Here is a 15,113-nt window from a genome sequence, read left to right on the forward strand (position 1 = left end):
CCTGCCAGGGTAGCCCTCGGCCGGCCGAATACCAGAGACTTAGTGTTTCTGCGTTGTTTGCTGTCACTTGAGGACGGACGTCAGATCATCAGTAGTATAAAGTAAGGCAGCCAACGCCATTCCATCAGTCTTTCTTGCCGTAGAGCCCGAAGCAGAAGCAGTTCACACAAGTGCCGGTAGGCCGCTACCTGGGTTTTCATCTACCAAATTGAAGTTGAAGTCTTCTAAAGCTAAGTACCCTGTTGGGGATCCTTTTTTCCTTGCACTAACCGATGTCAGAAAAAGGTAGCAATTGTCTCGCCTGTGGAAAGCAAATACCACACCGAAACTTCCACTCTTACTGCATCACTTGTTTAGGCCCAGACCACGACGTCCCCCGTTGTTGCTTCTGTGCTTTGTTCAACTCCAGAACTATCCATCATCGGATCCTTATTGTAGCCTGATATTTTTGTTTACAGTCCTTGAATTCCAATATGGCTTCGGTAAGCCATCTGACAGCAGATCTTCCAAAAAACATAAAGATAAAGACAGAGACGCACCGCACAGGTCCAAACCTACCGACAATGGGTTCTGAACATTGTCTCAGGGATACAAATTTTCCTACCACACCCTTCCAACCCCAGAAGGGTTCCCAGATCTACCACCAAATCATTGAGCAGAGACTCGAAAGCAAATCCTTTCCCTGCTCTCTCTGAGGGCAGTAGAGCATGCTCCTGCAAAACAGGTAGGCCAATGTTTCTACTCCAGACTTTTTCTGGTGCCCAGAAAAGATGGCACCTGGTGCCCCATCCTCGATCTATCCATTCTAAACACCTTTGTGGTGATCCCAAAATTCAAAATGCTAACCCTCCAGCAGCTGCTACCCATGCTGTCAAAGGACGCTTGGCTAGCTGCCCTAGATCTAAAAGAGGCCTACCCCCATATTCCTATCAGGGAATCATGCAGAAAATATCTCTGCTTCAGGGCAGGATTTCAACACTTTCAGTTCTCTGCGCTTTCCTTTGGCTTATCTACTGCTCCCAGAGTTTTCACAAAATGTCTGGCTCCTGCCCATTGCCTTTTGAAGACTAAGAAATATTCAAATTTACCCATACTTGGACGACTGCCTTATTCAGGCAGACAGCCAGGAAAAGCTGTTCAAGCACCTGGCCTTTGTAAAGACCCTACTAACCTCCCTAGGGTACGCAATCAACTAAAAGAAATCCAAACAGGTGCCCACCCAAAGGATACTCTTCCTGGGAGCAAGTCTGGACACAGCATCCCAGATGGCATACCTTACACCAGAGAAACAAATTTTCCTGACAGCCTACTTCTCTCAACTAGCCACTATGCCCCAGCTGTCTGCAGGGAAGAACCTGCAAGCTCTGGGGTTCATGGCATCTTGCATACTACTTATTCCATATGCTAAACTGCATATGAGGAAACTTCAGTGGTACCTAAAGAGCCTTTGGTGTCAACACTCTCAAGACCTGGAAACCCTTCTATCTATAATTCCTTGTCTCAAAAAGGATTTTCTTTGGTGGGCAGCAGCATGCTCCCACAACAAGGGACTGCCCTTCTCTCCACCCCCACCACCCAGACCCTCACCACAGACGCATCAGACTACGCTTGGGGTGCATACAGGGCCAATGGAGCCCACAGCAAATCCATCTGCACATCAGTCTAAAAGAGATGATGGCTGTGCAGCACGCCTTGATAGATTTCAAACCCCTCCCCTCTCCAGGGGTTTTCCTGATCAAAATAGACAACACCATTGTGATGTGGTACATAAACAAGCAGGGAGGGACTCACTCCTACCCTCTATGCAGGCTGGCCATGACCCTTTGGCTCACAGCTTGTTCCATACAACTACACCTGTTAGCACAATACCTACCAGGCTCTCTCAACTCTCTGGCAGACCAGTTAAGCAGAAGTATTCTGGACCCACACAAGTGACAACTCAACAGAAGTACCTTCACCCTAATAACTCAGAAATGGGGAACCCCGAAGGTCGACCTCTTTGCCTCCTGCACCAATCATCAGCTCAGCAAATTCTGCACCAGGGAGCATCACTGCATGGCTTAGAAAGTGGATGCCCTGTCCTTCCCCTGGGTCAGTCTACCAGTCTATGCCTTTCCTCCCTGCCTCTCATCCCCAGGGTACTACTCAAAATAAGGGAGGAAAAACCAAGGACCATACTTATAGCTCCAGACTGGCCCCAACAGCACTGGTACCCCTTGCTATGCAGCCTGTCCCCTCCACCTCCATGGCATCTTCCTCAGATTCCAAACCTCCTTGACCCAGCGAGAAGGAGAATTCATGCATCCCTAATTGCAGATACTCAGTTTAGCTGCTTGGCTTATTCCCTAACCCTGAACCAATCTGCCATCCTCAGTAAACAGGCTCTGGGTGTTATCCATGAGGCCGGACGTCCTAGCACCAGAAAGTCTTATGCAGATAAATGAAAAAGGTTCTGCACCTGGATCCAGGCTAAGGAAGCCAAATACGGCACAGCCCTCCATCCCCCTCATCCTGGATTACTTAACTGACCTACTACACAGTGGCCTCTCTTTCTCCTCTATAAAAATTCATGCCTCTGCTATTTCTGCTCATTGTCCCACTGAGCAGCCCCTTTACTCACACCCTTTGATCAAACAGTTCCTCAGAGGGGCTAGCAACTTGCGGCCCCCCAGAAGGGCACCAACACCAGCTTGGGACCTTAACTTTGTCTTGGAAAAACTCACACTGCCCCCTTTCAAACCATCTTCTTCTGCAGAGTTAAAATTCCTCTCCTGGAAGACAGCATTCCTTCTGGCCATCACATCAGCCAGAAGAGTATCTGAGCTTACAAGCAGTCATGGCTGTGGAACCCTTCATCATCTTACATGCAGACAGGGTATCCCTCAAAACGAACCCATCCTTCATGCTCAAGGTGGTGTCCAGTGTGGCTCTCAACCAATCCTTCTTTCCTAATTCCCAAAACAAGGGGAAAAGGATTCTTCACTCTCTATATGTGCACAGACAGCTCAGATTCTATCTGGACAGGACTAAAGCCTTCATAAAGTCTGATCAATTGCTGGTTAGCTTTGCTACAGGGGCAGAAGGCAAAGCCATCTCCAAATGGATAGCACACAGCATACATTTCTGCTACAAACAGCATGGAAATCCTCCTCCCAAGGGGGTCAGGACGCACTCCACCAGAGCGGTCTCTGCAGCTTTCCTCAGTGGAGTCCCCCACCAGGGACATCCTGGAGGCTGCCACCTGGACATCTGTTCACACTTTTACCAAGCATTACCACCTGCCTCTCTTCTCCAAATCCATGCCAGGGTTTGCATCTGCAGTCTTGCAGGACATCCTAGCCAGCCCCTAGTTTCCTTGACTACCTCCACCCATTTCCTCAGCTTTAGGAATCTGCCCAAATGTGATGACTACAACAGTGAAACATGAACAACATAGTACAGTTGTGTACACTTACCATAAATGTAGATGTTCGAGTATATTTACTGTTGCATCCTGTTTTCCCTCCCTCCATCCCCCTTTATTCTCTTTCTCCTTTTATTACCAGTTTCCTTGCTGTTCTCCTTTCCTTACAAGGGACATATTGGTATTTATTTTCCACTGGTGGGGTTCTTCCACCAAAACCTGGCCTCCTATTTTGGGGACTCCTGACCGGTTAGGGCAAGGAAAACTGATGTAATGGCTCAGCTGCCTTACTTTATAATACTGACAACCTGACGTCAGTCCTCCAGCAACAGCAACCAATGCAGAAATACTAAGTCTCTGGTATACGGACCGGCCGAGGGCTACCCTGGCAGGGATAACCCAAATGTGATGACTGCAACAGTTAATATGCTCGAACATATACATTTATGGTAAGTGTACACAACTGTACTTTCTTCTACCTCAGCTTTCAGAGCCATTAAGTACCAAACACACACAGTAAAATATACTCTGGACCTAGTCTCAAGTCTCTACCCTGCTAGCCTGTACATCTGACTGTCCTACTAAGTCTGATATTGCATTAAAACTGTCCCTAGCCACCCAAGTGTCCAGGCACTCTATCGGGTGTATTTACGATGCAGCAGAAGCCTCAGCCAGGTCTTCAACTTCTGCATTTGCCCTACGCAGATATTCCTGGCTACACCTTCAACCCCTTCCAGAGGATTTCAAATCCAAAATTATGGATGCTCCACTGGACCACAACATACTTTTTGGCAAGAATTCACCTGAGCTCTTCAAAAACATGCAAGAGAAAAGCAAAGAGCTGCAAGTCATCAACCATTTGCTGGTGTCCCCCTTCCCTAAGTACTGCAGGAATTACCCTGCTAAGACTTTGTCAGGAGGATGCCTTCCACTTCTCATCCCTCCTCCTCCAGACCAAGAGGAGGCTCTAGGAGACGGCCTTACTCCAGACCAACCAACAACCAACCACCCTCCAAACAGCCCTTTCCAGACCGAGGGGGCTCCTCGTTGTGGCTGCCTTTCCTACCTCCCCTTGTCTGCAGTCTTCCCCACTGCCTCCCCTTTTGGAAAACCGTCACCTCAAACCAATGGGTCCTTTCCATTATCCAAAGAGGATACTTACTATCTTGGAAGGAAAAACCAAGGCCAACAAAATTCCCTTCCCACCAAAGAACCATCTCCACTTGTTCCCACATATTCTGCAGGAGCTCCTCTCCCTAGGAACAATAGAACCAGTCCCTGTGGGTCAGGAAGGAAAGGGATTCTATTCTTGTCTATTCGTAGTCCCAAAAAAGGATGGTTCTTGGAGACCCATACTAGACCTACCCTACCTAAATTGGTTCCTAAAAATTCCATCCTTCAGGATGCTCTCTCTGCAAACCCCCCTGCTTGATACCACCCCAAACCTTCATGGTCACTCTGGACTTAAAGGAAGCTGATCTCCACATTCCTATCCTGCCCTCCCACAGAAAATTCCTGAGATTTACTGGCATTTCCTCACATTTTCAATTTACAGCCTTGCCCTTCAGCTTATCTACTGCTCCAAGAGTGCTCACAAAATGCCTGGCTCCTGCCATTGCATTTTGCCAAACCAAGGGCATCCAAATATACCCTTATCTGGATGACATCCTGTTCCTAGCGGAATCAAAAACTATGCTCCTAAGTCACCTAAAATTCACCATGACCATCCTGCACAACTTGGGGTTCACCTCAAACCTTCCAAAATCATCTCTGCTCCCACAGCAGGACCACGTTTTTGTGGTATGCAGGATCAGATTTGATGAGATCCTTCCTCCCACAGGACAAGGGGCAGTCTCTCTCAAGCCACTTCCAAGATGATCTGGGGGTATCCCACCTTTCCGCAAGGTATTTCCTACAAGTACTGGGACTCCTGGCAGCCACGATCCCCATGCTTCCTCTAGCCAGGTTGCACATGAGAAATTTTAATGGTACTTAAAGAATGTATGGTCTCAGCACCTACACTCCTTAGACCAACAAATCCCCCTTCTGCCCTGCCTAAAGTCAGAATTGAGGTGGTGGATTCAACAAATCCTCTGAAACCAAGGCATTCCCCTGCAACTTCCTCCTCCTATGTAATCCATGCACACAGATGCATCAGATCTAGGATGGGAGAAACTCTAAAGGGTTACAGGGTTCAAGAATCTTGGACCCCCTGCCATACAAAAACAGCACAGCAACATCAGGGAGATGACTGCAGTCTTGCTGGCCCTTCAGGCCTTTCTTCCCATCCTTCAACCAGGCCTTCTTCATATTCTTACAGACATCACAGTCATGTTGTATCTGAACAAACGGAGAAGGACAAAAGCCTACCTCTTATGCAGGGTAACCCTACAGATTTTGGAGCTAGCCACCCAACACAACCTCTTCCTGCAGGACTTTTACATCCCCCCTCTCAGGAAAACAAACAAGCGGACTTGCTCAGCAGAACATCCTCTCACCTTCACAAATGGATGTTAAACAGGAAAACATTTCTAGACATAGTCCACTGGTGGGGCACCCCTCAAGTGGATCTGTTTGCATCCCCCCAGAAAAGACGACTAAGCAAATTCTGCAGCCAGGATCACACTCCATCAGCCTGGAGAGTGAATGCGTTCAGCTTTCCTTGGAAGGGGATGTTCCTCTGTGCATCCCCCCTCCCACAAATGCAAAAGGTCCTTCTGAAAATCAAGAAGGACCAACCAAAAATCTTGCTGGTGACTCCCTACTGACCAAGGCAACTGTTCCCCCTTCTTCACTCTTTAGATTAGCCAAGGACAATCACCACAAGTTACCCCACAAGGTGGACCTACCATCTCAGCAAAAAGGATCTCTTTCACTCTCAGCTGCAAATGCTAAACCTAACTCTTTGGTTGATCAACTTCTAATCCCTTACAGACAGCTCTACTCTGAGGACGTACTTTCAATCCTGAGGTAGTCCAGGAAACCAACTACTAGAAAGACATGCCTATCTAAATGTGAAAGATTCACAAAATGGTGTTGTCTTAAGGACAGGGACTCTATACAGGCAGACCCCTCCCTAGTCCTTTAGCTATGTTTGTGATCGCATTAAGGCTGGACTAAGTTGCTCCTCTGTGAAAGTCCACCTGCCAGCCATTTCAGCATGCCTACCCTTACATCCACCCCTGCTTTCCAGGCTGGACGATAAAGTTTTCCTGAGAGGGGTCCTACATATTAGACCACCAAGAAAACCCATCCCTCCTCCCTGGTACTCAACTTTGTGCTAGAAAAACTCACCCTACCTCCTTTTGAGCCAGCTATGTCGGCTTTCTTACAAATGTGTACTTGGGAAACCATTCTTTTAGTGGCCATTTCTTCCTCTAGAAGAGTGTCAGTACTACAAGCAGTCATGGCTGGCCCCTCTTACACCACTTTCCATAATGATAGTTACCTTACACAAAAAAAAAAACAGGACCCAAGACTTTGATAATCAGGCCGACTGGAGGCTACTGCAAGCAGATAACCCAAATGTGATGACTGCAACAAGTGAATACACTCTAACATCTATATTTATGGTAAGTGTACACAACTGTACTATATCCTTCTCTTCTATGTTGCAGTATTCCTTCCCACCCTCCATGCCCCCTGTTCTCATATTACAGGGTTTGGCCCCTGGTCACTGTTTCCACCCCCTAAGGCTTATCTGTTCAGCCTTACAGTGGCATTTGTTTTAGGGTCTTCTGATATCTGGGGCAAGAAAGACTGAGGGGATATGTCGGGGTCATGTGCATTTGTACCCTGACGTCCTGATGTCAGTCTTGCCTAAGCGCCTTGTGTCGATGTCTAATACTGATATTGCCAACCCGCCAACAGCGGGGACTACCCAGGTAAGGAGCAAGGACTGCAGCAATGTGGATCTTCGAACATCTACATTTATGGTAGGTACAAAACTGTACTTTTCTTTTGTTGACATCGTGTTATCCTCACAGCCCATTCCTCTGGGCTACAAGTTCTGAGGTCTGCTCGTGCCGACGTCACATTTAAGGACCCTGGTTTATGGCCGTACATGGTGACTTCCCACGCACCCTCAGCAGCCAAGCAAAAAGCTTTTGTATAGGAGCTATCAGATCACCTGAGGTAGAAATCCCACACCAACGTGTATACTGCAACATGGTTATGGTAAGATTTTACACAACTATTCTTTACATTGGATGTAGAACAGCATTTACATTGTTGTAAGGATCATTGAGAGGGGCGGTTACAGTAAATAAAATTGTTAAATACATATAAGCATCTCAATTTCTACAAGTCATTGGGAAGCTGGCTAAACCCATTGTCGTTTTAGCACTTGCATGTGGTTTCATTGTTGAGATGGAATGCACAATGCTACTGTGATCTCAAAGTCCTGGTGATTACATTTTAGTTTGTAATGGGCCATTTATGCCTTGTTCAGCATTTTGTGTACCACTTGGATTGAAATGACAATGCAAGTGAAATTTAGCTGCAATATTTTGGTAGTATTCGATAGCATAACTTTTTTTTTTTTTTCCTTAGTTCCAGATTTTCTTGAATCAAATCAATAGTTCCCTTGTTGACTCCAACATGTTTGTGCGCTGTATTGCACTCTCTCTGGACCGATTTGAGAGCCAGACTGATGACGTGAAAGGTAAAAGAAATCTTAAGCATTGCCAGGCTGCTCTATCTTCTGATTGATTAGTAATGCTAGATGTAATTTTACTTTAAGAATTTTGTGTATTGCTTATCAGGATGGGAACACAAGCTTCTCTTCTTTTTTTCTTTTCTATTTGCAATATGTGTTGCAGTGAAAATCGTTAAGTGAATAGTTTTCAGGAGTTATGTTGGTGCTTTAGCTTTGTTCAGCATATGTTACATTAGCCACTTTGTTTAGCTTGCAGATTGCCTTAAAAGTTTTGTGTGTTCAATAGCGGCTTCTGTGCTGTTAGGAGGTATTTGCACAACCCTTCTCTCAGTGTAACAGTTGTCTGATTCTAGTTGAATGAGAATGTATCAAAAATTTGACATAGTCCTTCATTTCTTGTCATTTGGGGACTGAGGTGGTGCAGAAGCCTTGTCTGTCTGGGTTGTATCCATCCAGATTCCCAAAGCTCTGTCTGTCTCCTACATCTATACTCAATTTCTCTTCAAGAGACTGTCCAATAAACAGTCAGTGTAGAAATCTTCAGTACTTTCCTGCCGACTTGAGAGGAAAAAGCTGTGTGGCTTTATAGCAGCAGCAGTCTGCCTTTGATTTTCATTTCTGGCAGATAAGTTCCCACAGGAGAACCCTTTCACACAGAAATTGTTGCCCTTTTAAGAAAAGATTGTATTTTATTTTGTGACTCATTCTGCGGTGGTACAGCGGTAGCATTTTACCTCACAGGAGGCGGATGTTCTTCATCTCACATTGCTGCAGTCATAACCTGTGGGTAGTCCGCTGTCCTCGGTCGGCCCGAATACCAAAGTGTTAGGCTGGCGTCAGTCATGGTCGCTTAGATCTGACGTCAGTACGCCGTGGTACTAAAGCGCATGACCAACGCCATATCCTCAGTCTTTCTTGCCGCATGGTCCGAAGCAGAAGCAGCGTTTGCAAGTGCCGTTCGGCGTCCTGAAATTTTCGTATTCTGAGTTTCAGACCGAAGACCAAGTTGGGCTAAGTACCCCGTTGGGGAATATTTTTGTCTTTTCTTGCCTCAGTTAAATCCGGATGTCAGAAAAAGTAAATAATTGTATTTCTTGTGGGAAGCAGATACCTCATAGGGATTACCACTCTCTTTGTATTCCTTGCTTGGGGCCTGAGCACGATGTAGTCGGGTGTCGCTTTAGTGCTAAATTTAATAAGTGCACCATTAAACGCAGGTTAGATTGTGCTAGACTTGTCTTGATGGCGGTGTAATTACAATATGCCGTCGGATCCTCCGACGCCCGCTACCGCTAAGAAGCGTAAAGAAAAAATGTTAAAGTCCAAGCAGGATGAGTCGTCCGTTGCGGACGCCGGTTCTTTAGAAACTACGGTGGAATCTGTGGATCCAGCCGAGGTTTCAGCTGAATCTCAGGGGGAGCCTTTAATCTTGCAGGATGTGGCTTCTCAGGAGTCGGGTCAGGCTGAGGGGGCCTCTCAGGTTTCTGTAGTCCCTTCTCTGCATAAGGTGGTTAGGCCTTCTACTTCTGACTCTAAAGCACCTTCCAAGGTCAGGCCTGGTTTGTCTTCCACTGGTGTCAGCCCTAGTTCTGTACCTAAAAAGCATATGCTGAAGATAGCAGAGGATTTGATTACTTTAATCAGGGGTTCTATGCCCCCCCCGGATAAGAGGCCTAGGGTGGAGCCAGAGGTAGAGGGTTTGGAGCATTCCTCAGATTACTCGGAGTCTTCAGCTGAGGATATTCAGGATTTTCCTCCTCATTCTGATTCTGATGCAGAGGATTCTTGTCCTTCTGCTTCCCCTCCAGAGGATTTTTCCTTTTCTGAGACCCTGCATTCCATGAGGGAGCATTTTAAGTGGGAAGGTCAGGATTTCTCAGATTCTCGTAAGAGGCTTTAGGGTATTTTTATTTTTACCACAGCATAGGCCCTTGGCTATTCCCCCTGTTTTGGATGTTGTACAGAATGTTTTCTCTGAAGCTTCCCTTAATCCTGATTCTTTACCTCCTGCCCCTGTTAAACCAGACAGGTATTACAGAGTGCCAGAGGCCCATAAATATTTGTATAAGAGCCCTAGAGCTGACCCGGAGACTATTAGCCAGGGACCTAAGGGTGTCAGGGCTTCTATTGTGAAGAATCCAGTTCCTCTGGATAAAGATTCTAGAGCTTTGGATAGGTGGGGTAAAAAAGTGTATACCTCTTCCACTCTAGCGATGAGGGCTTTGAATTGCCAGTTTCATATGCTGAAGTACCAGAATTTTCTATTGAGTCAGTTAAAATCTAAGGTTGATGCTTTGGCAGAGGGTATTGAGTGTAAAGAATTGCAATATTTAGTTCATGCCTCTGATCAGGTGGGTAAGCACTCTTTGCAGTGTGGTTTTGATGCTCTTCAGGCTTCCTCCAGGGTGGCTGCCACTGGATCAGTTATTCGTAGGCACGCCTGGCTTAAGGATCAGAATTTGTCAGAGCATGTAAAAGCTCGAATTTTGGATGCTCCCCTTCAATCTGAAGTTCTGTTTGGTTCTCCTGTGGAGTCGGTTTTGAAGAAAATGGAAGACAAAGCTAAGTCCATGCAGACAGTTAAAGAATTTTTACAGGTACAGCCCCCTAAGTTTAGCAGAAATTGGCCTGCTAAGGGATGGGCTTATCCTCCTTCTGATTTACAGTCTAGGGGCAGATCTAGACGTGGTAGGGGCAGAGCTCATGCTCAGGGTTCCTTCAGACCGAGGACGTGGAGTTCCCCTGCACAATCTTCAGGTGAGGGCAGGGGTCAGCCTTTTCGTAAGCAAACCCAATGACCTGTATCTTCAGCTGCCAGATCCCTCCTGTCTGGCAGCTCCTCTGGGAGGAAAGTTGGCACTCTTCAGGCAAAATTGGCTTTGTCACCCAGGACAAATGGGTGTTGGACATTTTAGATCGAGGCTACAAGTTTTATTTTCACACCTTGCCTCCTTTCAAAGGCATGCCAGACGTTCCTCCTCAGCAAAAGGTGGAGGCTTACAGACAGATTGCTTTACTTCTAAAAATGGGGGCTATCCAGGAGGTCCCTCAGTCAGAAGTGGGCCAAGGATTTTATTCTCGCCTGTTTCTCGTACCAAAGAAAGGAAACACTTGGAGGCCAATACTGGATTTGTCTATTCTCAACACATACCTGGACATTCCAAAATTCAAAATGTTAACTTTGCAGCAACTTCTGCCTTTGCTAGGCAAAGATCACTGGATGGTAACTCTGGATCTCAAAGAGGCTTATCTTCATATTCCTATCAGGCCCAGCTGCAGGAGGTTCCTGCATTTTCGGGCTGGGACTTTACATTATCAGTTCTCTGCATTGCCCTTTGGCTTATCTACTGCACCCAGGGTGTTCACAAAGGTCCTGGCTCCAGTGATAGCCTTCTTAAGGCTAAGGGGAATACAAATTTACCCTTATTTGGACGATTGCCTGATTCTTGCTCAAGACAAAGTCAAGTTACTTCATCATCTACAGTATGTTATGGCAGTGTTAAGGTGCCTAGGGTATTCTGTGAATGAAACAAAGTCCAGTCTAGTACCCTCTCAGGACATGTGCTTTCTGGGTGTGAGACTGAATACAGCTTCTCAGATGGCTTTTTTGACCCCGGACAAACAAAGAAATCTTACCCTTTACTTCCAAAAATTGTCTCTACGGTCCAGGCTGACTGCAAGGACAGTCCTTCAAGCCTTGGGGTTCATGGCATCTTGTATTCTGGTGCTTCCCAATGCCAAACTGCATATGAGGAAGCTACAATGGTATCTCAAAAGCGTATGGACTCAACACTGCCACGATTTGGACACTGTCATTCAGATAATACCTTGCATTCAAAGGGAATTTTTGTGGTGGGCTCAGGAATGTCACCTAAACAAGGGACTCTCTGTGACCCGACCAGAGGCGAGTCAGATCTTAACGACAGATGCCTCAGACATGGCTTGGGGAGCACACTTCAATGGAAAATGGGTTCAAGACACGTGGCCTGCCAGACTTCAACATTTGCATATCAACATGAAGGGGATGTTAGCAGTCCAATTTGCATTGATGGCTTTCAAGGATCTCATTCATCCAGGACGAGTGGTGATTCAAACAGACAACACAACAGTCATGTGGTACATCAACAAGCAAGGGGGAACCCATTCGTACCCTCTTTGCAGACAAGCTATGATTTTATGGGTGACTGCTCTGTTTGCACCTCACTCTTCAGGCAAGGTTTCTGCCAGGAGCACAGTACTCCTTAGCAGATGTTTTGAGCAGGCAGATGGTGGATCCCCACGAGTGGAAATTGGATCCTCATGTGTTTCAACAGTTGACAGTGGCTTGGGGGACTCCAGACATAGATCTGTTCGCTTCTCCAGAAAATTTTCAACTGCCAAAGTTTTGCACAAGGATGTTTCACCCACAGGCTTGGAAAGTGGATGCTCTATCTTTCAGTTGGAACAACCTTCACGTCTATGCCTTTCCTCCTCTGCCTCTCCTTCCCAAGGTACTCTTGCTCCAGATTGGCCACGTCAGCACTGGTACCCTCTACTGAGGAGTTTAGTACGGGAGCCTCCTTGGCCTTTGCCACCAGTTCCACACCTTTTGTCCCAGGCAAGCAATCATTTCCTCAATGTCAGGATACAGTCCCTGCATCTGACAGCCTGGCGTATTCTGTTCTAGACCCTGGGGGGTCGCAGCTTCCACAGCAAGTTTTGAATGTCATTTTGGAGGCCAGACGGCCTAGTACAAGGAAAGTTTATGCTGATAAATGGAGGAGATTTTTTTCTTTGGAGCAAGGCAAAGAGCTTTGATGTTTCAGTGCCTAATTTAAGTGTTTCTCTTCAGTATCTTACAGAATTACTAGACAAGGGTTTGTCTTTCTCCTCTGTAAAAGTTCATGCTGCAGCTATTTCTGCTCACTATGACTGTGACCCACCATTATTCTCTCATCCTTTGTTTAAGCAATTTCTTAGAGGGGCAAAGAACATAAGACCCCCACGTAGAGCTCCTACTCCTTCCTGGGATCTCAATTTTGTGTTGGAAAAACTCACTTTACCTCCTTTTGAACCTGCAGCTACATCTGAGTTGAAGTTTTTGTCTTGGAAGACTGCTTTTTTGTTGGCCATTACGTCTGCTAGAAGGGTATCTGAATTACAGGCTCTAATGGCAGTTGAACCCTTCCTGATATTTCATAAGGATAGGGTATCCTCAAGCACTAACCCTACTTTTATGCCTAAAGTTGTTTCTAATGTGGCTTTAAACCAATCTATTCATTTGCCTACATTTTATGCTGATCCCCAAAATAAAGGGGAAAACATTTTACACTCTTTGGATATTCACAGGCAGTTACGTTACTATTTGAGCAGAACTAAAGGGTTCAGGCAGTCTCAACAGTTATTCATTTCTTTTGCCTTGGGTTCACAAGGAAAACCTGTTTCAAAGCAAACTATTTCTAAGTGGATTGGTCATTGTATTGCTTTTTGTTATTCTCATCATGGTAAGGAGGTTCCGGCTGGAATCAGACCTCATTCCACTAGAGCAACTGCCACTTCTACTGCTTTTTTAAGGGGAGTAGCTACTAAGGATATTTTGGAGGCAGCTACTTGGAGTTCAGTGCACACTTTTTCTAAACATTACCATCTCCCTCTTTATTCCAAATCTAGGGCTGGGTTTGCCACTGCTGTTTTACAGGGCATGTTAGCAGCTCCTAATGCTATCTGATTTTACCAACCTCCCTTTACCTCTGCTTTGGGATTCTACCCACAGGTTATGACTGCAGCAATGTGAGATGAAGAACATAATACAGTTTTGTACCTACCATAAATGTAGATGTTCGAAGATCCACATTGCTGCAGTCCAATTTTCCCTCCCTCCTTCCCCTCTATAGTTTGGGGTGACTGGGTGGTTTGTGGTGTACCTATTTGTTGCTATTTTGGTGATTGGGTGTTTTTCTATTTGTGGCTATGGCCTTTCTTTTTAAGACTTTCTGACATCTGGGGCAAGAAAGACTGAGGATATGGCATCGGTCATGCGCTTTAGTACCACGGCGTACTGACGTCAGATCTAAGCGACCATGACCGACGCCAGCCTAACACTTTGGTATTCGGGCCGACCGAGGACAGCGGACTACCCACAGGTTATGACTGCAGCAATGTGGATCTTCGAACATCTACATTTATGGTAGGTACAAAACTGTACTTTCTCCCATTCGATTCTCGGCTTGGCTTGGGAGTGCCTTCTGTGTGGAGTCTGCATGTCCTCCCCACGGTTGGGTAGCGTTCGAAAGACATGCGAGCATAAATGGGCGTGCCTTAGAAGGGCATGCATACCAAGTGTCTTTTTTTGCCTAGCCCCTGGAATACGATCATAGATCTTATTGTATCTGCCAGTCATTCATTCCAAAAACCATTGGTCTAAGCTTTCTACTCTCAACACATTTTTAGATCCAATATCTTAAACACTTGGCCCAGTCCTCTGTACCCTCGGACATTCCTCTACTGCAGAAGAAAAACATTAAGAGGCCTTTAATATATCCACAGTCCAGCATTTCTTTTTTCATCATACCTGCCGAGGTAACAGAACCCCATGATATGTCAGGCAGTTGCATGCTACCGTAACACCATTGGTGGCTGGTATGGCTACTGAGGCCTTTCAGACTACCGATACATCTGAGGAACCAGTTACCATTAGTTCTGAAGGGCCACATGGCTAGAGATGGTTCCAGACCTTTGTCTCTCATCCAGGTGGATGTCACGCCTAAAAAAAAAAAAAAAGCTGAAGATTGAGCAAGTTCCCTCTCCCTCAGCAGCAACTGGAAATGAGTAGACTGACTTCTCACAAGGGGTGTTCAAAACTATTGTGTCATTGAAACCTCCCTCCTTTGGGTCTCTGCAGCCGCAGTTCACTCCTCTAAGACCTATTCTAGTTTCTTCCTCTTCTGATGAGGAGCAGAACTATGACTTTGACCTTTCTCAGGGCTATTCCTCTCGGCTGCATTCTGCAGGGCAAATCATTTTTGGCCAAGGAGACTCCCTTTCACCTGATTTCCTCTGTTGAGGTAGCTTCTT

The 15,113-nt window shown here is 46.1% G+C and overlaps 1 protein-coding gene across 1 annotated transcript in view; it reads left to right on the top strand.

Moving 5' to 3' along the window:
- The window catches only part of LOC122817037 (transient receptor potential cation channel subfamily C member 4 associated protein), a gene marked incomplete in the record, with an annotated part of 2,826,501 nt that overhangs the window by 2,405,563 nt on the left and 405,825 nt on the right, over positions 1 to 15,113 (top strand). Inside the window, 1 exon segment of the mRNA XM_044090168.1 lies at positions 7,955 to 8,066. Coding sequence (XP_043946103.1) covers positions 7,955 to 8,066 — 112 coding nt within the window.

This window comes from Protopterus annectens, chromosome 12.part0 (genome assembly GCF_019279795.1).
Source record: "Protopterus annectens isolate FY-2018-M chromosome 12.part0, PAN1.0, whole genome shotgun sequence".
Classification (NCBI taxonomy): Eukaryota; Metazoa; Chordata; order Ceratodontiformes; family Protopteridae; genus Protopterus; species Protopterus annectens.